The sequence below is a fragment of the Camelus bactrianus genome, chromosome 8 (genome assembly GCF_048773025.1).
Source record: "Camelus bactrianus isolate YW-2024 breed Bactrian camel chromosome 8, ASM4877302v1, whole genome shotgun sequence".
NCBI classification, from domain to species: Eukaryota; Metazoa; Chordata; class Mammalia; order Artiodactyla; family Camelidae; genus Camelus; species Camelus bactrianus.
This window is the reverse complement of record NC_133546.1, coordinates 13,506,531-13,533,510: the sequence shown is the minus strand read 5'-3', so window position 1 is coordinate 13,533,510 and position 26,980 is coordinate 13,506,531. Positions and strand designations below refer to the sequence as shown.

The 26,980-nt window shown below is 37.5% G+C and overlaps 1 protein-coding gene across 2 annotated transcripts; it reads left to right on the top strand.

Annotated features, from left to right (window-relative positions):
• Nucleotides 1-167: 167 nt before the first annotated feature.
• ARMT1 (acidic residue methyltransferase 1) lies at nucleotides 168-13,144 on the top strand. Of its 2 annotated transcripts, none has more exons than XM_010965718.3 (5): nucleotides 168-321; nucleotides 2,541-2,646; nucleotides 3,147-3,391; nucleotides 7,792-7,957; nucleotides 11,410-13,144. In XM_010965718.3, the coding sequence occupies exons 1-5, from the start codon at nucleotides 281-283 to the stop codon at nucleotides 12,175-12,177; spliced, it is 1,326 nt and encodes a 441-aa protein (XP_010964020.2). In that variant the 5' UTR covers nucleotides 168-280; the 3' UTR covers nucleotides 12,178-13,144. The 2 variants fall into 2 exon arrangements, with proteins under 2 accessions (XP_010964020.2, XP_045380703.2); XM_045524747.2 differs by having other exon boundaries at nucleotides 231-354.
• The last annotated feature ends 13,836 nt before the right edge of the window (nucleotides 13,145-26,980 follow it).

The window sequence follows — 26,980 nt, the reverse complement described above, 5'->3', positions numbered from 1 at the left end:
TGAGACCTCCCGGTCCCTGCTTGCTTCCGCCTTCCGCCCGCTTCCTTATTCCGCTTCTCTCGTCGCCCTCAGTAGTCCCCGCCTTCGTCCCCGGAAGATCTCCGTGTCCTCGAGCCGGCCATTGTTTGTCTCTTCTACCGGCGCCAAATAAAGTTTCTTCATTCAAAAACGTTTTTTTAACCCATACCCCTCCCTTTCTCAGCTCCTCCCTCGCGCCGGCACCGCCCCTCTTCCTGCGGCGGGCGAGACTCGAGCGTTGGCGCGGGGATCGCGGAAGGTGATGGCGGGGCTGCCGGACTCTCTCTCGGGACAGGACGTAGGGTTCGTGTCGCTTTCCTCGTCCGTCGGGAACCTGTGGGTACCAGCGGGGAAACAGCAGCGGCCGGAGGCGCCTGCTCCCTGCCTCCCGCGAGTTCCATCCAGCGGTCGGGCTCCACTTCCCGGGGGCGGCTACTGGGTTTCCAACGACTCCTGTGGAGGCGACGGCGAGGCGGCAGCTCTCCGGGCTTCAGGCTCGGATCGGCTTTCCAGTGCGGTGATTCGTGGCTGCTTCCTGCCTACTTGGGAACGGACTGCGAGCCTCGCTGAAAATCTCCGTTTACCCCCCACCTCTCTCTGCGGTGATCGTTTAGGGGTTTTGATAGCCTTATAGTAATTTGTATCGAACAGTTAACTTGTCTCTGAAGAGGTTCGATACTGTGTTGTCTTCACTCCCGCGTGACTGTCTTGAGAGTGTATGCCCCCTTTCAGAGTGTTGCAGCGCGAAGCTTTAATCGTATTTAATTAATAAACCTACTTGGTTTAAAGTTCTCTGCAAAAGTTAGGGATCTTAGATCTATTGAGAATTGCTGATCAGATTAATTCATAATCCCACTGTAAAAAATGCCTGTACCTTCTTGTTTTTGTATAGATTCCATTAAAAAAATCTTTGCATAAATTGAAAGGCCTAATTTATATTTGCAGTATGTCCTTACTGCAAAATATTGCAGAACACTTAGAAGAAATTGGCCTTACCAGTAGTAGATTGAGGACAGTGAGTCACCAATGTCCCAAAATTTAAGCGTGTACTCCCTAACGGCCTTCAGGGTTGTGCAAATATAGGGAGGGTGTGCGTCCTTAAATGTTGAGACCTAGGCACCTCTGCCTTCACCCTATTCCTGTCCTGAGACCTTAGCTTTAGAGATGCAGATCTCTGAGGAAATTCAGTCGCTAGAAAAATAGTAACACTTTGCAATTCAGTAAAATACCAAAGGACTGTCACTTTTTTTTTTTTTTGTATCTACAGCCTTGGAAAATTCAGCTGTCTGTTGATTTAATGTTCCTTCTCTTCTTCTAGGAAATTAGTTGCAATTCTTAAAAGTTAAATTCTAATCAGAGCAGTTACTATGCTTATTAAAACCTAGTCACTGTAAAACACAATCAAAGCATTTTTGCATTTTTTTCCTTTAAGTTTTATGGTTAACATTTGAGGAAGCCTCTTGAAGAAATACTCAGGGTATAACTCTATTTTTAAAAATTGCAATAAGATACTTGAATTTTTAGAAGTGCGATGATCCCAAATTAAAGTTAGAATAGGAGATTTGAGCAGAGGTATTTCAACTTTCTTCATTTTTACTTTTGTCTCTGGTGATCTGAAGATGTAACTGAACTGATACTCAAAGTTTTGTGCTCTCTAAAAACTGCATAGAATTTCATCACTTACTAAAGTCTGTTTTCTCTAACTGAATCATGTATTTGCTTAAAAAACTAATTACACATCCAATGATACTCTATAAATCTTGGATTTTGTATGTCGAAAATGAAGAATATCTTTAATTTTTGATGCATGTATACTCAAGTTTTTCCTCATCTCCAGCTTTCTTCATTCTTTGACAGTTCTAGAAAATCTTTAATTTTCTGCTTGGGAGAACAAGATGGTAACATGCCTTAATTTTGTTTGGGGGCAGAATAGACGAAAGGAGTTACTGTGCAGGTAGAGAAGGCAGAAGGAAAAACCTTTGAAAAGAATTAAAGTTGGCTGAGAATATAAACTGACAAAGGGAAAAGGGAGAAGCAGGTTCATAAGTATCTTACATTCTTTATGTTCTTCTAGAACCGTAGAGTCTTTCAGGCAGTTTTACTTCCATTGCCTCATTCATCTTTCTAAGCCAGAGAAGTCACTTAGTAAGTAATAGATCTGGGAAGAGAGTCTGTTTGATTTTTAGGATTGTTCTTTTTCTGTCTTATCACATTGTTAAACTAGTTTCTGGTTAAGGAGAATAAAAGGAATACAATGAGAAAGATAAGAATGATTAAACAGACTCCAGGGGAGAGTCTGAGGTTTGAGGCACAAAGAATGCTTAGCTTTCATGATACACCAGAGGGGTTTTCAGATTTTCCTCTGTGTTATTATAGGAGTTGGGCAGTGCTGGTTTACCTTACAGTGGTTGTATTAAAAGTAATTCAAATTTAAATGAAGTGTTCCAGAAACTGAAAGATGACCAGTCTTCTAGTGTTAATGCCACTAAGTAATATATTGTGAATGTGACTCTCTTTTCTAGGTCATTTGCATATCTTACAATTAAAGACAGAATACCACAGATCTTAACCAAGGTTATTGATACATTGCATCGACATAAAAGTGAATTTTTTGAGAAACATGGAGAGGTAATTGTGTTTTAACTTTATTTAGTTAGTTAGTTAACGCTAACAGAGTTAACAGAAGGAGAGTTAACAAAGCAGTTTTCTCTGTGTGGTAATAGTCATTCCACCTGGAGATAAAGAACTCTAGCTTATAAGGTGGAACTTTAAAAAAAAAAAAATGCACAAGAGACAAGACAAGAAAGATGATGTTGTTTTGAGATCTGTGTGTGTTTTTTGATTTTTCAACTTAGGAGTTTTTTTTCAACTTAAGAATTTTTGATTTTTCAACTTAGGAATTCTAAGTTTAAATATTTGTAACAGTTTGTGAAAGACATAAAATGTAGTTTTGAAATGTATTATTTTTTCCTTAAACTTAGATACATAAAAATGTGTTATTTTAGAGAAATTATGTATATACATGTATGTACATATATATTTATATTTATAGATAAAATAGGTATAAGTTAATTATATGTAGACTATTTGTATATATATATATAAATTTCTTCCCCATATTTCTGCAGAAAGGCATGGAAGCTGAAAAGAAAGCGATTTCTCTTCTTTCTAAATTACGGAATGAATTGCAAACAGATAAACCAATTGTTCCCTTAGTTGAGAAGTTTGTTGATACTGACATATGGAATCAGTACCTAGAATATCAACAGAGCCTTTTAAATGAAAGTGATGGAAAACCAAGGTGGTTTCTCTCACCTTGGTTGTTTGTAGAATGCTACATGTATCGTAGAATTCATGAAGCAATTATCCAAAGGTGAGTATATGGCCATCAAATAACAAATGTTTAAATAACTTATGCTTTTTTTGAAATTATAAAATGGTAAGTTTTAAAATAAAAACCAGTGGAAGCCTGAATTCAGGTCAGCCGATATTAATGACACTATTAGATATTTCTGCAAATGTTCTCGATGTAATAGATTCTTGAATTATAATCCACTTGCCTAGAATAGACATAAAATTGAATGTCTGAAGTAGGAACTAATTAAAAATTCTTATAAATACTTTTCTTGTAGAATAAAACAAATTGTACTTATTGAGCAAAAACTGTTAATTTGAAATAATTATTTATATAGAAAATCAAGACAGGAGAAAGGATATATTTTGTTCATAAAAGCAGATAATATATCCAAATTAATTTGGTAAAAGAAGTCAACAGAACAGTGAATCACTATATTTATACACTATCTTAATCTTCAGCTCTTTTTTTAAATGGCTAGATTTGAAAAAGAGTAAAAGTTAAACACATGTTCAAAGTAATTCTTTATAGGCTTGTTTGTACTAATTTAATTTTCCTAGGAAAATTCTGATATAGAATTGGCTTATGAAGCAGAGGAGAATGTAATGTAGATCATTCCTTTAGCTCACAGGTTACAAAAATACATGTTTGCTGGGTAAGAGGAATCCTTTGGTATCTATTCCTAAACAGCATAGGATAATTTAAAGCAATTGATTAAACCAGCACTAATAGTAAAATAAAAAGATTACTTTGGGGAACATGCATAAATTTGAGTCTTTTCATTAGTTTTTTTCTGTCTATATAAATAATTTTTAAAATCACAATTTTTTGTTTTTGCTGAATAAGTATGTCTTAGGTCTTATGCTCTAAAAGCAGAATAAATACACTGTTAAAAACATAGCCCATTACCTGACACACAGACCCAAGCAAAAGATTATAGCTAATGCTAGGAACTGACATATATTGAATACCAGCTCTGTTCTAGTTACTTTGCAACCCAGTGAATTAGAGGTATTATTGTGGTTTCCATTTCGCAATGGAGGAAACTGAGGCTCATAGAGATTAATAATATGCTCAGGTTTACATGGTTAGTCAATGGTAGAGCCAGTATTGGAGCCTGGTCTGTGTAAATCAGCTTAGAGCCTGCAGCAAACAAGTAGTACATTTGGATATCAAGGACTAAGGTTAGTCTGAAGTTCTGGGTGGTAGTTTCATAACTTAAGAAAATATTCGTGGTGTTAGACAAAGCTGCTGAGGTGTTGAAACTCTGGGTGGTACCCTGAACAGGTCTAGTGGAGTTTGGAAGTTAGAAAGGTAAAGGGAATGCTGTTTTCTGAGTTTGATTTTAGAGGTGGATCAGGTGCAGAGAATGGAAGATCTAGGACAGAAGCTTATAAACCTGGCCGTGGCTGCATGCTGGTCACCGAGTTTTTTGTTTTGTTTTTAAACATGCATATTTGGAAATTGTTAGCACACATTAGCTATAAGATACATTCATGTTACTTATTTACAAAACAGAAACAGACTCACAGACGTAGAAAACAAGCTTGTGGTTACCAAAGGGGAAAGGAGGTGAGGGAGGGATAAATTAGGAGTTTGGGGTTGGCAGATACAAACTACTGTATATAAAACAGATAAACAGCAAGGTCTTACTGTATAGCACAGGGAACTATAGCCAATATCCTGTAATAAATCATAATGGAAAAGAATATTAGAAAGAATATATATACCTGTCACTGAATCACTTTACTGTACACCAGAAACTAACACAACATTATAAATCAACTATACTTAAATTTTTAAAAAAATGAACCTTTGTTTTTATAACTTAGGCACGTTTTCTATAGTATTTGATTATTCATCGTTTTACCTATTAAATGAATTGGTTCGTTTTTTTCCCTGATAAATTACTACTTACAAATTAAAAAAAAAGAGAGAGATATGTTCATTGATTTTTGCCCCTTATGCTGAAACATACTTCTAATTTTCTTTATCAAGATGTGTGTTTTGTTTTTTTATCAGAGTTAAATAGTTAAACAGTCTGTAAGTCTTAATATTCAAAGTTTTAGCCATATGTGAAATTTAAGTATATTAAGTAAATATACTGAAAGTATGGAGAAAATGACAGACATTCTTAAGCTCTCATTAAAATGTGATATACAGAACCACGCACGTCTTAAGTGTTCAACAATCTTTACCAGACATGTTTGTGTCCCTAGAGCAGGATCAAGAGGTGGAACCTTACTAGGCCCCCAGACACCCCCTTTAGGTCCCCTTCCAGTCACTACTATCACTGCCCTCAAGGGTAACCACTGTCCTGACCTTTGTTAGTTTTGCCTGTTTTCAAACTTCATTTAGGTGAAATTAAATGGATGTAGTTTTGTGTCTGGCTTCTTTTACTCAGCATTATGTTGGTGAGATTCATCCATATTTTGGCATATAATTGTAAATCATTCATTTTCATTGCTATGTAGTGTTGCATTATATGAATATATGACAATCTATTGTTGATGGATATTTGAGTAGTTTCCAGTTTGGGGTTATTATGAAGAGAGATGCTACAAACATTTGAACACATGTTCTTGAACATACGTGTCTATTTCTGTTGGGTATATACCTAGAAGTGAACCCCCGGGTCAGAGCATGTGCACTTATATGGCTTTAGGAGATTCTAAAAGAACGAACATTTTAAAGTCAGAAGTAATATATAGTCATGTGCGTTTGCTCTCTTAAATATGAGGAACAAAGCTTACTTTTACTGTTGAGCTGTGACTTTAAATTAGTGAATGATTTATTAATAAAACACTAAAACAAGGGTCCACAAATTTTTTTCTGTAAAGGACCAGATAGTATTTTAGGCTGTGGGGGCATGTGTCTTTGTTGCAGCCTCTCAGCTGTGCGGTGCAGAAGCAGCTGTCAGCATATGTAAATGAGCGTGACCGGGTTCCAATAGGACATCATTTATGGACACAAATTTGAATTTCATGTCTCACAAAATCTTCTTTTTTTGATTTTTCTCAACTATTCAGAAATGTACAAACCACTCTGAGCTTGCAGATCATGCAGAATTGGTGGTGGGCCGGATTGGGTCTGCAACTGTAGTTTGCTGCTCCCTGCACTTGAACTTGTGCATCTAAAAATTTGTGTCCTTTTAAGTCACCTTGAGAGAACTGATTGATTTCAGCAATGCTGCCATTGCTTAAAAATGTCTTTTAATTCTTTGGAACTTCTTTCAGAGCCAGTTTACAAACCTCAGAAAGATTGGTCCCATTTTTTAGTCACTCCTCATTTTTGACTAAAAAATGTTTTATTGCATTTGATTTACACACCTCATTCTACTGAAATTGCTCTGAGTGACTTTTGGCTGTTTCCAAAAATTAACTCCAAAGGATGTGCCATCACTGACAGGACGTTTAATAATGTGCCACACAGGTTCTTAAGAAAATTCCAAAAGAGGAATTCCAAAAGTGCTTTGAGCAATGGCAGCATCCTTGGACAAAGAGTGTAGCTTCCCAAGGTGACTGACTGACTGGAAGGAGGCAGCAATCATGTGGATGTGTAAATTCTGGTATGTTTTTGGTTTTAATCAGTCCCATGGCATCAGCCATATTGTCTTTCTACCCTAAGGTAGATAACCTATGGAAGAAGTAGCTAATTTTGAAGATCAGATGATCTGATTGTCTTTTTGCTACTGGATTCTGGAAGGGCTATTATGTTAGTATTTATACCTTCTTAGTTATGTTTTTCTTCAACTAGTATTCATATTATTGATCTCTCATTGGCCTGCATGAAGATGTAGCTATGACGTGTGTATCACCATTGGTCCAAGTCAACTTGGGAGTAAAAGTTGCCAAAAAAATTAAAAGTCTACACACAAATGATCAAAATTTGTCATTAAAATAAAATTGACATTAGTACTGTCTGATTTAATCTCAAGCCGTCATTGGGGTCCCATAATACTCTGTGTTTGACTGTTCTGTTTATACCTTATGTTTCTTACTTGGAACCCCACCACACTGAGCACCCAAAACATGTTTGTTAAAGTAAAGCAATTATCTTGGAATTTTGTTTGTCTTTCTCCTTTCGCCCTGAAAACCCACTGGGTAAATAATTATGGGTATAGTCACTATAATTTTTTAATACTGCCAGTAAAATATTTGATTAAGGAATTTTTGACAGTTAATTAAAATGAGTTTGGGGATTTATTTTTGCATAATTGAGTTTGATTTATTTTGTGTAATTTGATTATTATTTATTTTTGTACAGTTTGATCTGTGTTGTTCTACTAAGAAGTTACTAGTAAGGTTTTAGATGGGGTGCTACTGTTCTCTTTGTTTTAGGGAACTGCAATTACCCAAGTGTTAAAAAAAAAGAAGTAGTTATATAAATGTTTCACTTATGTTTTTCTCCTACTTTAGTCCACCAATCGATGACTTTGATGTATTTAAAGAATCAAAAGACCAAAATTTCTTTGAGTCACAGCAATCTATCATTGCTTTATGTACTTACCTGCAAGAGCTGATGAAAACTATTGAAGACCTAGAAGATAATCAGCTGAAAGATGAGTTTTTTAAAGTCCTTCAGGTAAATGTAATAATTATCTCCTGAGTGTATTGTTTTTGTAAACAGTTAAAACATAAGTGGGTACTCATTTAACAGCAAAGCATGTTTATATATTGTCATTTAAGCTTTAATTGATTTTATTTTTATTTTTTTTACCATTCTAATAATTGTGTTCAAGAGATGAAAATCCACTTAATCTCTGAAAATGGGTTTTTAAATCTCTTCTATACCAACTGGAGGTGGTTTTAGTGGCACAGGAGTCATCCGGCTTCATAGCTTCTGTCTTTCTTGAGAGAGTCCTGAGGTCGAGTTATTTGATGGGCCCAGCCTGACTTGGCCTTGAATGTTGGCTGGGTCGCTTCTTTGTGGCTGAACCTGAGGCGCAAAGTACTTAATTTTTCTGAGCTTCAGTTTCCTCATCAGTTAAATGAGGATAGTATTATGTGCCTCATAATTTCATGTGAGAGTTAAACTGGATTTGTTCATGGAAGTGTTGGGCAAAGAGTCTGGAACACGGTACTGCTGTGCAGTTATCACCAAGGGTGGGAGCACTCGGGTGGTCAGCGGCTTGTTTAATATGGTTTTATTACGTTTCTTCATCTATCTTATATTAAGTGTAGTTTTTAATTCTCACTCAAGACAGCTTAAAATTTAAAATAACGTACTATAATCAGAACTATTTAAAAATATGTAGTTTTACACAGCAGTGCCCCCAGCCCTCATTTCCCAGAAAAAGTTAGAAAATATTTCCAGAAAGAGATGTTAGAAAGTGCTATGAAGAGAAATAAAGCTGGGAAAGGAAATCTAGAATGCTGGGGGCAGGGAGCAGGGGCTGCCAGGGCAGGGCCTGCCAAGAGGGCGACTGGGGGAAGCTGCCTGCTGAGGCCCTGAGGGGGAGCCTGCCGGGAGTGTGTGTGTGTGTGAGAGAGAGAGACTCAGAGACGGAGACAGAGACTTTGTAGGGTATGCTGTGGGGAATGGGGAGCAGAGGTGAAGGGGCTGGGAGGGCCACAGAGGCAAAGGGAAGGACTTGGGATTTTGCTCACAATGAAATGGGAAGCTGTTAGAGGGTTTTGATCACAAGAGTAACATTAAATGACTTATTTCGAGGGGAGGGTATAGCTCAGTGGTAGAGTGTGTGGTTAGCACGCACAAGGTCCTGGGTTCAATCTCTAGTACCTCCTTTAAAAATAAATAGATAAATAAATAAATAAATCTAATTATCTCCCACCCCCCAATAATTAATTAATTAATTAATTAATAGTATTTTTAAAAATGTTGTGAAACAGGCAAACCTTGAATAAAAACCCAGGCAACCAGCACAAGAAAAGCAAGTAAATAAATTTTTTTAAAAAAAAGATCTTTCCTGAGGTCTTTGAAAAAAGAAAAGACTTATTTCAAGAATAACTTCTGAAAACAGACCAAAGACCCAAGCGTAGGAACGGGGAGATCTGTTATTAAAATGACTCAGGCGAGGGCGCACTGGACCAAGTTTGTAGCATTGGAGGTGGTAAATGTCACCAGATTCTGGATATACTTTGAAAGCAGAGGCTACAGAATGTACTGACAGGTTGTGGGGCGTCATGAAGTCCTGATGAAACTTTGAGGGCGAGCAGAGTAAGCTGAATGATGAGGAGGGAAAGGCATATTTTGAGTTTTGAAGAAAAGCTTTTCAGTGTTGTTAACTAGTAAACCTGCTTATTGTTTCTTCCCCTCACTATTCTTTCTGCTTAGCATAGAATTAGAAAAGAAAAGAGAAAAAAGAAATTCAGCATGTCACTCTTTGCCCCTAGCTAGCCCATTTTGGGGGGAAATAATCTTTGAATATGTTCTTTGTCCCTAATCAATCAGTTGCGAAGAAGGTGCACCAGTCTATTTACTGTCATCTAATTCGGCCAGCCACCCCAAACTGCCACTTCGCTCCCACGTAAAGGAAGCCAAAGTTGTCTCCATTAGCTCTCCTGATGACCAGCAGGTTAACTTCCTACAAGAAGCCTGAAGGTGTGTGTTTGCAGGGAATAGTGATCTATTTAAAAGCCATTGCACTCCACCACCGTCCAAATACTTCAGGGCCTGCTCTGTCAAACACTGTTCTGGATGCTGGCCGTATGATTGCGAAGAAAATAGGCCAGTCCTTGCTGTCATAGAACTTGTAACCATGAAGGCGTAAAAACAATCAAATAGTGGCAGAAATAAATACAGAATTATAAACTGGAAGATGATATGAAGGGAATGTGCTACAGAAAAGAGACCCTGATCTCAGCTGCTGCGCCATGCTGGGCACCACTGTATGTTTCCTCATCAAATTTGGACATTCAAGTTACTATTTAAACCTTATACTTAAAAAAGTTCATTCATTTATCTTTCTTTTAAAAATAATATTCTGAAGAAGTAGATTCAGGAGTAGAGAATAGACTAGTGGTTACCAGTTATAGGGGTAGGGGGACTGGGAGACAAACTGTTAGGTATAAGACAGGCCATGGGATGTATGGTACAACATGGGGCATGCAGCCAATATTTTTTAATAACTGTAAATGGGAAATAACCTTTAAAAATTGTATTAAAAATTAAAATAATATTCTTGGGTGGAACACGCATTTTCCTCTTGTCTTGAATCACAGACAAGATCACTAGCGCCCGTGTTGGGTAGTATTTATTGAATATTTTTATACGCCGGCTTTTGGGTACGTTAACCTACATGCACTGTGTCAGTTACTTCTCAAAATAACTCCATGAGCTAAGTGCTGTTACTACTGCATTTTTCAGTTGTGGCATCTGAGCCTTGGAGATCAGTTTAACCATGGCCATTTATTGGAGATGCTAGGATTTGAACCCAGGTCTGTCTGATTCCAGAACCTGCAGTCCTAAATATGTAATTTTAGTTACAGCTTAAAAAAATAGGACTACATATCATTTCCTACCAAATAAACGAGTATGATTTCAAAGTGGAATAATAGATTGTTAGAGTTGGAAGAGTCTTAAACATCACTTTGTCTAATTTCTTTATTTTGCAAGTGAGAAAAATAAATCCCAGAGAGGTTGCTGTGTGGTAAGGAAACACAACCAGCAAAAGAAACCGAACAGTTTTAGGGGGGAAAAAGAAATTTTTATTTTTCTCTTGAGTCTGGATTGTAAAGGAAACTCTGTAGCCTCTTTTTATAGCACCTGATCATGTTCTAATAGCTTCAAGATGCAAAAACTGACGATCTGAATTTTTAAATAAGTGCACTAAAATCATTCAAACTGTTCTTTTAAAGTTCATTACGTACTGATTAAAAGTTTCATCATTTTACCTTTTTTAATATAGTATTAGAGAAAATGTAGATTGGGTGGACAATTTATATTAAAAGTTTTGGAGAAATATTTTATGATTTTTGTTTTTGGCAACCCCTCCTCCCATAACATCCTGTACAGTAGAGATTTTGTTGGCTATTCGGAAGAAGGGTAAATGTTTTGTACTTTTTCTCTTTCAGATTTCGCTGTGGGGGAATAAGTGTGATCTGTCTCTGTCAGGCGGGGATACGAGTTCTCAGAAGACCAATATTATCAGTTCTTTGAAAGACCTAAAACCTTTCATTTTAGTGAATGACATGGAACATCTTTGGTCATTGCTTAGCAATTGCAAGAAAACAAGAGAAAGAGCATCTATTACTCGAGTGGATATCATTCTGGATAATTCTGGGTTTGAACTTATTACAGATTTAGTGTTAGCTGACTTCTTGTTGTCCTCTAAACTGGCTACTGAGATCCATTTTTATGGAAAAACGATTCCATGGTTTGTTTCTGATACTACTATACATGATTTTAACTGGCTAATCAAACAACTAAAACATTCTAATCATAAGTGGATGTCCAAGTGTGGGGTTAACTGGGAAAACCATATTAAAATGGGCAGATGGGTTTACCTCGATCATATGTTTTGGACTCTGCCTCATGAATTCAGTGCAATGTCTCAAGTCGCTCCTGACTTACATGCTGAACTACAAAAGGCACATTTGATTTTATTTAAGGGTGATTTGAATTATAGGAAGTTGACGGGGGACAGAAAATGGGAGTTTACCATTCCATTTCATCAGGCTTTGAATGGCTTCCACCCTGCACCTCTCTGCAGTATAAGAACATTAAAAGCAGAGGTTCAGGTTGGTCTGCAGCCTGGGCAAGCTGAACAGCTCTCAGCTTCAGATCCCAGCTGGATGACCAGCGGGAAATACGGAATATTTCAGTTCGATGGGCCACTCTGACTTGGTGTAGGAACTCTCGGTTGCATAGAAAGATCTAACAGGCACTCTTCGTCCCCAGAAAAGCTGTGTGTGACTTAAGGCACTCATTGGCTTTGCGGTAGCTCTGGGAAGCGTGGCTTCTCAGTGCTCATTTACATACATTGATGCTTTTTTCCTTTGAACGTTTTGCCCCACCACTTTGTTTTGGGGAAAGACAGATTACACTAGTTACAGACATTTACATTTATGTTGGAATTTTAGTAACTTATTTCAAGTTAAATGCATAATTTCAAATGGTTTTAATGAACTTATTTTTTAATTGGGCAGAAAGCAAAATAGAAGCGAATTCTGCTTTTGAAGTTAACATTTAAAAAATGCTATGCTGCATGATATTTAATATTCTAGGAGGCATGGAATTCTATTTAACTTGGTTTTGGGCTCTAGAAATAAGAGCTCTGTGAAAATATAATATATATCTTGAATATGCTTGGTAAAGAGAAGCATTTTTTACAACTGCGATATTTGAACACATGAAAGTAAAACTTACCTCATAAGTTAATTCTAAATTTTGTTCTTGAATATTATTTCAGTAACCAATATTATTTGCACGCATTTGTGTTTTGATTCGGGTGTGAAATGGATGATAGGAAACACAAAATTGAACAGAATGAAGCAAATGTAACATCTTTTACATTCTATTTGTGATAGTCTGTAATCAACTGAAATATGCTATTTTAACACAAGTGTTTTAAATGAATAGGAATGCAGTGCAGTTTAAAAAAATGCTTTAGATAGAAAGGATTCTTATCTGTTGACTTTGGAGGACTACCAACGAGTTAATTCACTTTTTATATTCCTACACATTTACTGGTGATCACCAGCTATAAAAGACTGTAAGTTTCAGGTCAGTCTGTTTTGAAACTGAAATTGGAAATAAACCTGGAAATATTTTATTGCACTGGAATAATAAAATGAATTGTACTGAAAATCTCACTGGTTTTATTCTACAGTGGGGGAAGGTAAAGAAGGGAAGATTAAAAATGAGGTCTATATAATGAAGAAGCTCATAGTGTGTATTATAGATGTTGTCAAAGCAGTTCTTAAATTATGTCATTTAAATGGAGTTACAGTCTGTGCCCTACGTGCTTACAATTTTTTTTGGTAAAATGTTTATATAAAGCTGCACATGTTGAATTTACTCTTTTCCTTATCTGTATGTGTTCCTGCTTTAAACATTGTTACCAAAATACTGAGCATGTTAAGAGTTATTTGTAGACAGTTGCCATAGGTTAGAACACAGTTGTGTATTTATATGGACTTCAGAGCCATGGTGTGAGCTGCGGTGTAATATATAACATTTTCCAAAGCACTGGATTTTTTTCTGTTTACCATGTTTTATTAAGAACATGAGAGGAGGATGTATGAGGAAATAGTTCCCCTCCTACAAGAAAGTGAGCAAGGAAGCAAACTAGAGCAAGCAAGGAAGATGGCACTGGAAGAGGAAGTCAAGGTGGCATTTAAAAAATGCTTAGTAGGAGCCAGAGTCCTCCTGTGGTTTTACCAGTTGATTTTTTTTTTTAAACCAGCATTCTTGAGATAAAATTCACATACAATTCATCCATTTAAAGTGCACACTATTTTAGTATATTCACAGGGTTGTGCCACCATTACCACAATCTATTTTCAGAACATTTTCACCTGCCTTAAGAGAAACCCTGTACCGATTAGCCATCGCTGCACTCCCCTCTCCTCAGCACTTGACAGCCAGTAACTTGCTTTCTGTCTCTGGATTTGCCTGTCCTGGACATTTCATACATAAACAGAATCATAAAATACGTGGTCTTTTGTGACTGGCTTCTTCTCAAGGTTCATCAGTTGTAACGTGTATCAGTACTTCATTCCTTATTTTTTTGCTGAGTAATACTCCGTTGTATGGATATACCCTCTTCATCCACTTATCAGTGGCTGGACGTTTGGGTTGTTTCCACCTTTTGACTATTATGAATAATGCTGCTATGACCATTCATACACAGGTGTGTGTTCAGTTCTCTTGGGTATAGACCTAGGAGTAAAGTGCTAGATCATGTGGCAGCTGTGTTTTACATTTTAAGGAACCGCCAAACTTCTCCAAAGCACCTGCAGTGTTTTACATACCCATCAGCAATGCATGAGGGCTCCGATTCCCCCACATCCTTGTCAGCGCTTGTTACTGTCTCTTTCTCGTTGTAGTCATGCTGCTCAGTGTGAAGTGGTATCTCACTGTGGTTTTGATTTGCGTTTTCCTAGTGACTAGTGATGTTGAGCATGTTTTCATGTGTTTATCAGCCATTTGTATATCTGGAGAAATGTCTTCAATTCTTTTCCCCATTTAAAAATCAGATTGTCTTTTTATTGTAGGAGTTTTTAAATCCTCTGATTACGTCTCGTCAGATACGTAATTTGCAAATATTTTCTCCCATTGTCTGGGTTGTCTTTTTCACTTTCTTGATGGTGTTGTTTACAGCGCAAGTGCTTTAGATTTTCATGAAGTCCTCTTTATCTGTTTTTTTCTTTTGTTGCAAAACATTGGTTTTTGAACTGCTTCTTAACATCCCTGAAGGGCCACTGAAGTGAGGGCCCAAGACACCCAATGGGCAGGGCTTTGCCTGCATCTCCTGCTCCCCGACCTGTCTCTCCCCCAGCGAATGTGGCCTATGTGTTTGGCACAGGTGCAGAGGGGCCCGATGGGGGAGGCTGAGGCTCTGGAGTCAGCTGGAGGTGAACTTTCCACTGAAGAACTGAGCAATCTAGGGAATCTTTCTCAAAATAGCATCCTCAATTGTTTCAACTGCTAATGATACCATCCTTGGTTAAGTATGAAGTAACTCCTGGATAGAGCAGCTTATAAATGTCATGTACCACTTTTTAGCAAGACATAGATCAATATCTTAGGTATACGATGATGCTAATGTGGATAAAGGGCAGATAAATAATTAGGTGGAGGATGGTGGTTTATGCATCACGGATTTATGTTACTTTTTGATTAAACAGCAAATGAACGAGATTTGTTGGGATGACCCAGCTTTTTCTATCATTTGAGGTGGCATTTAGCATTTGATAAAATAACAGTCGTACTTTTGGACCTTTTAATAGCCAGAACCCTTGAGGTTGTTCGACCTCAAGGTTATGTTTCTATAAAGGAAATTCCCACTGCAAAAGGCAGTATCAACATAGCCCAAACCCTTTACTTACCTTTTAAGAAAACCCTAGGGTGAATCGAAAACACAGCTGAGAGATTTATTAAAATTCCCTCTCCTGCCCATTTTCCTAACAGCTCTCTCTGCCCAAACCCTCACTGAGCCTTGTTCAGGAGCCTCTGCCTCCACAAAACTTTCTCCTCTTGTCTCGCCTTTTCTGCTGGACTGGTCATCGGGGGTCGGGGAGACTGAACATCTCTACACATGCCTGTGGTACTACCTAAAGTGCTAATGCAATGTCTAACATTTATAGTATGCAGTAGGTTGTATCTTGAAATTATAGAAAATGAATAAGGCAGTGGGGGAAGCATGAGAAAAATAACAATAAGAACATTATTCCACCACTTCCAATACCCCTGTTAAGATTTTGATGTATTTCTAAGTTTTCCTCCATGTATGAACTATCTTGTACATTTCTAAGGCAAAAAATACAGGATTATACTATTTAAATTAAAAAAAAATTTCTGCAGTGGTTTTGCAACTTCTAAGTTTTAGTTTGGTTGGTTGGTTTTTTTGTTGTCGTTTTACTTTCATAATTTTTCTGTAATTTGCTGTAATTCGTTCCTGCTGGAGGGAGAGAAGATTTCTTTTCTTCTTGGATAGCAGTATGATCTGGGTCTGAGACTCATAACTATTTGACTTCTAATCCCTGGTCTCCTGTTAACTCCGTGACCTAAGTCACATTCTCACAGTTTTACTGGAAAAGGAGAAGTTATTTCTGGTCAACTTGGAACTGCATTCAGTCTCAAACCCAGATTCCTCTAGGGAAACTGGACTCATGCTGAAAGATATCAACATTCTGGCATCCCCTAGTGGCCACCTGAATATTCCACGAACCGTGATCTTTGTAAACTGTACACTGGGAGGTACTGTTGCATGTGGAGCCAGGATACTCAGAGCCATCCCATTAGAGACCACCATTCACCTTGTTCTCCTACCTTCCTGCTTTTCTTTGGTGTGTCGCATTTCCCCGTTTTGATTTATTTAATATTCATCTCATTTTAGAATATAGAAAGGAAAATCAGTTCTTATGGAAGACACTTTTAAAGTGTTAATTCCCATTAGTTGCACATTTCTTGGGGCAGCCACTGACTGTGTTCCATGTGTTTGCCCCACATACAATATTGAGCACAGAGTAAGTGTTCAACGAATGACTAGTAGGTGACAAATTCCAGCATTTGAAATATATTTTTTAAACTTCTGATGTGAGGCTATTTAAATTGAAGTCTGAAGGATGAAATCAGTCTGCTTGAAAGTCTGATCAGTTGGATCCATAAGTACTTGTTAAATGAATAAAGAAATAATAATATATAATTGGAGTTTTCCATAAATGTGTGTCTGTGAATACTGCTTTATCCTTTCAGTATTATGTTGTGCTCACTTTCCCATTTGTTAAAAATTCTTCAAAAATGTGATTTTTAATGGCTGCAAACATTTCATCATATAGCTAGATCATATTTTCTTTCACTATGTAGATTGTTCAAAATTTTTGCTATTATAACAGAAGCTGAAATGAACATCTTCAGACTACTAGTACCCATTAAGATTTGAGTCTCCAGTTACAGAGAATTACTTGAAGTCACCCAATTATTCTAGTCCTCCTATAATAGTGCTTGTAGTAGGCTTTTAGCCTTAAACCCTCAATATTGAGCAACTGCTTTATATGAGAAGGAAAGTCACTTTTCTCCTTACTTAAAAAAAATTCAAAATATGTATCATGCTGATGACTTTCAATCCTGCTTGAGTTCAATACAAAGTTTAGGCACAAGGGGGAGACCCTTTAGCATAGTAAAGTGGCTGGATTTTTCTTCTGTGCTGTTTAGTACGGCAATTTCAGCAAGAAAAACTGGCAGAGTATAATTTTCATTGTTGACCACACATTCTTGTGGTTTCAACTTTAAAAATCATTATACTGGAGCTAGGATTGGGGCTTCTAACCATGGTAAAAGGCAGAAAGTCAATGACAACAAAATTGTGTCATTCCTTTCTTGGCTGAAATGTATCTGTACTGTTTGTAACAAAATGTTACAGCAGTTTATCATAGAAGTATATCAAAATAGGTGAATTTGAAAGTACAATTCAGGAAAAGTGGAAAAAAGAAATAGAATTTTGTTAATAATGTAGAAAAGTCATACTAGGAAAAAGTGTAAGAAAATAAAAATAATTGCTTTCCATTCACTTAACCTTTGCTTGATGAAGCGAAATTAAACTTGTTTTGTTAATTACAACAGCAAATTAAGTTTTACCATGATGGAGAAAATTTGAAGGACCTTATATTCCAATTGTATCTTACATTTAAGAAGGCACAAATGAGGTATGTCTCCAATGCACAGTCTGCAACTGTGTCCAAGGGGTTCAGCAGATAGAATTCAGGTGGCCTTTAAACTTGCGTGGGAAAAAAATTTCATCTCTATTTTCATTAGTCTGTAATTGAAATGTAGTATTTCCTTCAATGTGGAACATGGACCATAAACCTCAGCAATATTAGCAGCACCTGCACCTCTGTCACCCCAAAAATCACAGATATTTTCATATGACATTACAGCTGCTTCAGCTATCCTGAATTACTGTTTCATCATTACATCGGAAATTTAGAGACTTTCCTTGGATAAGCTCATGCCACAGAAACAGTCAAGAATACCTGCTCTTATTTTTCTCCTTTTCCTTCAATTTTCTTTCTTTTTCACAAAGTTGGTGAAAGGCATGACTGGGTTTATTTTTATGATTTAAAAAAAATTTTTTGAGGCGAAGAAGAGATACAGTGTACTGTATTTTTTCTTCCCATCTCAAACTTCACTTAATGTAATTCCTCTATTGTCCAGCTTGGTTCCTCCCAAGGGTCCTTAGAAAGAAAGAAAAGATTTCACACGTGCACATGGATTGAGTCTTCCTTAACCTATCACTAGGAGGTTTTTTTGTGTGTTTGTTTTTGTTTTTTAAATAAAAAGAAATGAAAAAGTATTTGAAAATTTTTTTTATTTAGAACTCCTTCTCTTAAAATATTTTAAAGATTCTAAAACTCAGAAATCAGAAAGGGCAGCTTAAAATATAAAGCAAGGAGCAAAATTCAACAAAAATTTCTTTCACATATATTGTCAATTTTTATGATAGTTACTGACAATTATGCATATTATAGATGCATTATAATCAGAATAGATACCTCTTATGTAGCACTAAATTCCAGGCACAGCATTAAGTGCTTTATTCAAACCGTGGCATGATAGTGGGGAGGATACAGCTCAGTGGTAGAGTGCTTGCTTAATATGGACGAGGTCCTGGGCTCAATCCCCAGTACCTCCATTAATAACAACTGAATAAATAAACCTAATTACCCCACCCCTGACTAAAATAAAACATTTAAAAAAATGTGGCATGATATCTTCATAAAAATCCTGGAGGCAGCTATTTGTGATCTACTGGATTTAAATTATGACTTTTATTTGAAGTTACTCTGCCTTTACCATAATTTGTAACCATGTAATTAAATTCTTTTTTAAAATAAGTAAATACAGTATCAAGGGAAATTTGAGCCATGAGATTATGTGGATCATCAGCCATATGTTGAAGTCTCAGTAGAAAGAAAAAAAAGCCCAACTAAATATCAATTATATGTTTTAAAACAATGATCTAGAATGGGGGTGGGTGGGAATGGGTTTGTTTTTCTGTATCATTACATTTTGTATCATTTGGGCACTTAGGAATTTGTGGAATTTCACAGTAGGCTGAACACCGCACTAAGGAAGTCTTCTCTAACTTTGGTGTAGTGTGCTGAGCATCAGCAAACCCAGTTATGAAGAGGAAGCCTCTCATGTTTCAGGCCACCAACCAGCTGAAAACCAGTGGGTAGTTATTTTGAAGGGAAATTGTTCTTGTGACCAGATGGAAGTGATTTTGGTGAGAATGAACTGGCTCACTCTTCTAACCAAAGGGATGATATAAAAGTTGTTTTGCTATTTTGGTGAAATCCAAAATCTGCTCATACAAACTATTTCAATTCTTGCCTCATCTTTGATAGCATTACTGATAAGTTGTTTAAAATTAAATGAGGTGCAATTTTATATTAATCTGTAAAAGTACGCCTTAATTTTACGTTTCTGTTGCCTTTCTGGTCAGTTCCCATATGGAATGTGATTTGAACTGCTGAAATCCCAGTAATGATGGTTTTAGAGAAGAGCCATCAACTACCATTACTGAGGTGGGTTCTTGTTCAAAGAGTTGATAACTCGGGCAAGGAATCTGAATTCCAGTAAGCCCTGTTACTAATTAACTATGTAATTTTTAGCTAGGCATTCAATTATTCTGTTACTTAATGTTCTTGTAGATAAGCAGTAAACTTGCTTTTAGCTCTATCTATAATTTTATGATTTAATTATCTGTGATTTCCGCCATGCATCAAGACAGATTAATCCTATTTACCTTTCTTGCACAAAAGTTGGCGTTTTACCTTTGTGGAAAATTCTACTTCCTTTTCCCTACTTATTTATGTCATTTTTTCTTTGTGGAAAACTATTTTTTTCTTTCTGTTAATCTCTGTTTAACCCATGGAAGGTTTGGTTAATTTCTCTTCTGATCTTTGTCTATAAGATGGTGATTCCCGCCACCATATTGGGCAGGTTGATGGTATCTGTTGTACGTGACAAAGTGCTTTTGCAAGCTTAACCATTCTGGAAATTTTAAATAGTTTCTATAAGATAAATTATGAGGATATAATTAAATATATGAGTAAGAATGGAAGGCTTTGATTCATTTTCAGTTAAAAGAATTGATTGAAAATATTCTACACTATAGACTATTGATACTGTAGACAGAAATTCTTTGTGGAATGGAGGAATAATTTATTATATTGAGAAGTATGGCTTAGCAACAAAACTCCAAGGGTCAAACTGAAGCTGACACTGTTGAATGACTATACAACGGACCTTTTCCCTTCTGTTTTCCTGGCACAGCCACCATCTTGTTTGAACATCCTTCTCTGTGTTGGTACCACTCCCTTTTCCAATGATTACTTTGAAAAGGGCCTTATGAAGGAGATATCTCTCTTCTTCCTCTGGAGATTTTTGTGTTTGGAATGATGCCATGTTTGCTTCATTTTACATACAAGATATAAAACTTTGAGAGAATAAGAAACTTGCCAAGGGTAGCAACTGACAGAACCTGCCTTTGAACAAGGTAAAAGGGCCCAAACCCATAGTTTTTGTCACCACCTACATTGCTTCCCGTAATAATAATCCTCTATGATACATTTTGCAAAGACTTTATTTATACCTTACAAAAGAGTTCACATACTGTGTCACGTAATCACAAGAGCACTATGAGACAGATTATTACTACCTTAACTTGATTCAAGGGCAAAAGAAGTTCAACAAGGTTCACACAGCTAGTAAGTGGCTGGATTGGGGCTTGAACCTAAAGGCTTCCAAGCCTTCTGCCCTTTATTTGGTCACATAAATTCTTCAGGAGAAATAGATCTCTCAGAGATCTGAAATGTCTATCTAAAAAGTTAGACTTTGTTCTGTTGGCCACTGATTCTCAACCTGTGCTTCCAGGAGCTCTTGGGGTTCTGTGGAGGTACTTTGGGGTTTGGGGTGGTGCGTAAGAAGGGAGCCATGAGGAGGCCCTTTAGTGGGATTCTAGCACCCCACTCTTTGTCAACTAAGTGAAGCAGGGAAATCTCCAAATTGGTCTGTTCTGCACGCTGAGCTCTTGAAAAAGAGTCCGATTGAACAAAGATTCATTGTCTAAAAGAAGAAAGGTTTGGAAGCCACTGTGATAGGTAATAGGGAACCACTGAAAGTTTCTGAGGAGGGAAGTGGCAAAAGTCATGTGTGAGAAAGATCAATCTGGCATTTTGTTGCAGAAAACTTTCAATGGGGAGAGTCTGTAGAGAGAGACTTAGAAAGGAGGGGATAGAAACAGGAGAGATACAACAGAAGTTACTGGCGAGGTCGGAGGAGGGCAGGAAAGTCAGAGCAAGATGTGGGAACTGCAAAAACTTAATTTTTCTGCATCTTAGGGTCCAGAGGATTAAAAAACCTTTCCCCACATATTTATATATTTATTTTAAAATTTTATTTTAAACATTATCAGATGGTAAACTTTCTTTCCTTTGGAGTACAGTTCTATGAATTTCAGCACATGAGTAAACTCGTGACCACCACCACCATCAGGGCACAGAACACTTGCATTTCTACCCCCTCCGCTAAACCTTCCTCGTGTTATTCCTTTAGAGTCCCTCTACCCCCACCCGTAACTCCTGGCCCCACCGATCTTCTTTGTCCTTGGAGTTTTGTCCTTTTGCGAATGTTACATAAATGGAAACATACAATGCGAAACTTTCAAGGTTGGCTTCTTTAGCCAGTGTAATGCCTTTGAGGTTCATGCACTTTGCTGTGAGCCGCAACATCCAGGAGACTCTGAGATGAGAAATAAGTCTGCAGAAGGGAGATGTGGCTTGATCATGTTGGGGCCTGAACGTTTCTGAGCTGGAAAGAGTAATCATTAGGTACTAATACTCTCCGAGGGAATTCATTCATTTATTCGCTTATAGAATTGAAATCTCTGGAGCAACAAATAGGTGCTACATTTTGCTTTGAGCAAAATAAAGATCCCACCCTCAAGGGGCTTACAATTTAAGTGAGGGGAAGCACGCAAACCCACGTGTGACTTCACATCAGGAAGGCACACGCTCTGGGGAGCGGCGTTGAAACGAGAGAGGCTTTTTTTGGACGGCGTGGTCAGGGACAGCCACTTGAACAGGCTAGATCTCAACTTGGACCTGAATAAAATACATCAGCAAGCCACTAGCCAGCCATCAGGAAGTGAGAGATACAGGTGTAGGGAAACGTGAGGAGTATGAGGGGCCTGGGGTGGCAGTGTGCTGGCCACGTTTGAGGAAGAGCCAGGAGGTACAAAGGGTGAAGCTGGGAGCGTGGAGCTGAGGCCAGTCCTGCAGGGTCTTAGGGGCCATTGAAAGACCTTTGGATTTTTATTCAAAGTGTGATGGGCAGCCATTGGAGGGTTTCCAGCAAGAGTGACTTGCTCAGATATACATTCTGTAAAGGCCACTTGTGCTGCTGGACAGAGTATAGATTTTTTTTTTCTTTAACTTCATTTTTAAATTTTTTAGGGGGGGGGAGAGTATTTACTTACTTATACAGAGGTACTGGGGATTGAACCCAGGACCTTGTGCATGCTAAACATATGCTCTACCATTGAGCTATATCCTCCCCAACCTGAGAATAAACTCTTAAAGGAATGCATGCAAGATGGGTTGGGAGAGTGGGGACAGATGAGGCAAAGTAGTCATGTCATGTGGGCCTGAACGAGGCTGATGGTAGAGAAAAATGGAAGAAAGATGAATGCAAAGAAATATTTTAGAGGAAAATGGAGTTTATTGTCTTAAGAATTTGCGTAAGTTGAAAATTTAAATTTCCAAAAATGCAGATACACTGGAAGATGATAATGAGACCATTATAAGTTCTAAGGGAAACTCCGGATGCCTGGTGTGGCTAAAACTAATATTTTGTGATGGAATTAACGTAAACCTTGGCTTTCAAACTGTCCTCCTAAGAGCCTCTGGGGTTTTGTTAAAGTATTTCCATGGGTACTAGGAGCAGTTTGGAGCTGGAGCTACATTTTTAACTCCCATTTTAACTCCCAGCAGCGCCAAGATGACCTGTTTTATAGATTTACTTCCCTGTAAAATTTCACTGGAGTGATGTGAGACATAGGGGAAAAAAAAAAAAAAAAAAGGAATGAGGTTACTTGGTGGGAAACCAGACACTCAAAGCTTCTTATTCAATGAATGGAGAGTCTCAGTCTTCCCCGCAGGCAGAAGCTCTTCTGGCCCCACCGCATTGGTGGGAGTGGGGTGGGGGAGCAGGAGGGCACAGCTGATTGTATTACAGATCTGACCCAGTTAAAAAAATATTTTTCCCCTCAATTTTCTCTCTCCACGTTTTCTTCTAACTATATCTACATTTAGCATTTTAATTTTACTTGCTCTTCAAATGTTTTATTTTTTTACTTAGAATATTTTTTCTTTTTGGGGGGGAGGTAATTAGGTTTTAGTTAATTAATTTATTTTAATGGAGGTACTAGGATTGAACCCAGATCTTGTGCATGCTAAGCAGGTACTTTACCACTGGGGTATACCCTCTCCACCCCCAGTTTCTTTAAATTTTATTATTTTATTTTTCTTGAAGTATAGTTGATTTACTGTGTTTCAGATATACAGCAAAGTGATTCAGTTCTACACATATATACATTTTACTTTCAAAAGTGGAAGTGAATTTGTAGTATATCTCCTTTAATAATTTGTAGCATTTTCCAGCAAAATGCAACAGAATCATGTCTTGCTTTCGTTTTCTTTGTTTTAAAAAACAATACATTCTGCTAGTTGTTATAACAGATAAACACCCAAAGCTCAGTGGCTTAACAAATGGAAATTCCAATTAATCGGAATGTGTGTGGGAAGCAATGGGGTTATCTGCTGTATGCTGACATTCAGGGACCCAGGCTCTGCCACCTTCAATACTTCGGAGGTCATCCTGGAATCAGGATCTAGCCAGCAGACAGAGGAGGAGAGCGCATACAGACTCACACAGGGCAATTTTATGGGCCAAACCAGAGAGTGATACACTTTACTTTTGCCCACATACCAAAGGCCAGAATTCAAGGTCACACCTAACCAGGTTTAGCGAACAGCTAACCAGTCTGACACATACATGATTGGGATATAAAGATTGGAAAACATCAGCCTGAATCCTCAATTTATGTTTTTGCCTTGGGGCAAGCTAAGCTGAATTTATGTCTGAGTTCCTGTGACTTTGGGTGAAGACTGAAATGTGTAAGATCTGATTCAGAAAGTTTGTTTACATGTAGGCTGTGAAATGGCTGCCCCTGAAGCGTGATGTGCTCAGGAATTAGGATAATCCTTACTTCTGTTCATTGTCTCTTTCAGAGTTCCGGTAAGTTTCACTTCCCTAGCGAAGCCCCTCCCAGCCTGTCATCAGGTACTTTTATAACTCCAGCGACGACTTACCGTGTTTGCCATATTGCTAGGGGACTAATTGCTTTGTGGCCGTGCTTTATGGTTTTTGTCTTTTCTGCACCTTATCATTCCTTGTTAATAGGAAAGTCCTCAAGGTTAGATACCTTTTACTCTTTTGAACTCACTGATCACTGCTCTGTATCAAGCAGGTATTAGGTAATTGTGGCTGATTTAGCAAATGAAATGAAGGTGGTTTACAGTCATAAATCAGTATTTTGTGTATCAATGATGAAACTTTTGGGAACCACCTCAAGAGACATCTAACCCTGGGGAGGCTGAGGGATTAATTTCTTTAAAAAATGATTAGCCAAACATTCGGCTTCCTGGAACTTGCTCTCTTCTCTTTCTCTTTTATTAGAGGACATTTTATAGACCAAGGAAATTTATGACCAGTAATGCAAGCTTATAAAGAGGGTATTTTAATTGAGGTCAAATCTGTGAATCAGCAGACGATTAAAATCTCTTTCCAAAAATTAGACTAATTTATTTTTATGATGTTGTTGAAAGGAGTAGATGAAGATTACTTTATATGTATGTATAAGGTTGGCTAAATCGAATTGGTAACAAAATCTAGCCTGGTCTGAATCAGAAAAATCATCGAAATGTTTTTGAATACTTTTGTGAAAGCGTCAGCAGGAAGTTAGAATCCATATTGGAAAAGCAGAGCATGTGAAGAGCAATCTTCTCCCTCAACTTTTACAAACTTTTTATTAACAAGAATTATTTGTTGCTTTTTGAAAGAAAGTTGGCATAATTTTAAAAGAAACCCCAAAGCATGTGTAAAATGGGGTCAGAAAAATCCCACACTCCCCTACCCAAAGCCATAAGATTTTCCAAAATAATGAAGACACTTTAAAGATCCAGAAGAGGCTGGGGTTTCGCTTAATTTAGAAACCACATTTGCTTTTGAAAGTTGATGTTTAATGGACCATTTGTTTGGCAAGTTATCGTATTTTTTGGTGGAATGTTTGACATCGGTCCTTCAAGAACTTCAACTTGTGGGAGCAAACAGAACCCAGAGAGCTGCATTCATGCTTTCATCGCTGTCTTAGAGTGATCCTGACTAAACGTTCCTGTGACTTCAGGGCCCCGTTGTTTTCTACACATGACACATCCTGTGGATGGATGAGGATCCCGAGGGAAGGCAAATTCCCTAGGGAGGACTTTGTGGCCATGGGCTTGCAGGCTGTGAGGGTAGAATTCTGTTCTTTAAAAACTTGAAATCCTATTTATGAATTTAGATGAGAAATAAAGCTATGAAATGGACAAGACATTAACATTGGAGATTCACTATCTTTTCTCCTAAGCTTTCACTGTTCATTAACCTCTCTTGTGGTTACCGTATTCTTCTTTTTACCTGTGACTATATTCAGTTAAGTTACAGTCTTGTCTTGGCTGGGGAAATAGTGTCTTTATAAGGTGTTTTGTGAATTTCTGCTTTGGTTTAATCAAACGACGCCCATTGATTTCCAAATTCTTGAAGATGAGGTACTTCTACCTACAACGGCTTTCTAAGACTCTCATTTTCCAAAAGTAAAGAAAATGCTTTAAGAATTTGTTCTTATATCTGCGTAGTTAAAAAAAATTTTAAGCCTATGAGCTTCCAAAGTTCTGAGTAATTTAGTATAAGACTACACCCTTTGCTTTTCTAGTCCTTTTTTTTTGCATTGTCTTGTGGGGAAATTTTCTACTCTGTGTTTTTAAAGTACTGATGCTAATAGCAGAAATTAACAACAATGTGGTAAACTGACTATACTTCAATAAAAAAAAAATGCTAATAGCTAACTCTTCTTGTGTATGTTGTCCCAATTTCTGTTCTAAGCACTACATGCATTAACTCATGTAATCCTCACAACAACCCCATGGGTTAAGTACTGTTATTACCTCTATATTGCAGATGAGGAAATAGGCCTAGGGAGGTGGAGAAACTTGCCCAAGATCACAAGGCTAGGAAGTGGGGGAGTCAGGATTTCATTCCAGGCAGCCTGGCTCCAGCGTCCATCCACTTAACCACTGTTTGAAGGCCTCCAAGTCCAGAGATAAATTCAAGGACTTTTAGTATTTTTTTTAAAAGGACAGGATCTCTCACACAAATTTATGCTTTACTGGTGCCTTTCCCCCCCATATATACGGTAAGAGCTAGATCTCATTTATACTCTGATTTCAATTAAGGGTATATCGACTGATTACCAACTTTGTTAAAGCAGGGGAAATGCTTGACCCTGCAGCAGTTTCCCTGGGTAATCTACAACTTCCAGCTACCAAGAAGGAGGGCTGGCTTTTGTCTGCGAGAAATCTGCCAACTACACGATCAGTTCTAATTTTTCAGTAATACATCTGCTGAAGTGATGCAGTAGTGGTATTCTCTTAGCATCGTAAATCTCTCTTTGAAAGATAATATTGCTACATTAACAACCCAAAATGTCGTTGTAAGCACCATTGCTTCCTTTTTCTTCAAAGAATTTCATAATCCCTTTGACGCTTTCAAGGGTATTATGCACAATGAATTTTTATTCCTACTTTTTTTTTTTTGCTG

Bases quoted from the DNA above. Each gene is read 5' to 3' on its own strand.
- ARMT1 (XM_045524747.2), top strand. From the start codon at position 281: ATGGCGGGGCTGCCGGACTCTCTCTCGGGACAGGACGTAGGGTTCGTG. The intron at 355-2,540 runs GTGGGTACCAGC...TCTCTTTTCTAG, and splicing joins TCCTCGTCCGTCGGGAACCT to GTCATTTGCATATCTTACAA. The intron at 2,647-3,146 runs GTAATTGTGTTT...ATATTTCTGCAG, and splicing joins TTTTTGAGAAACATGGAGAG to AAAGGCATGGAAGCTGAAAA.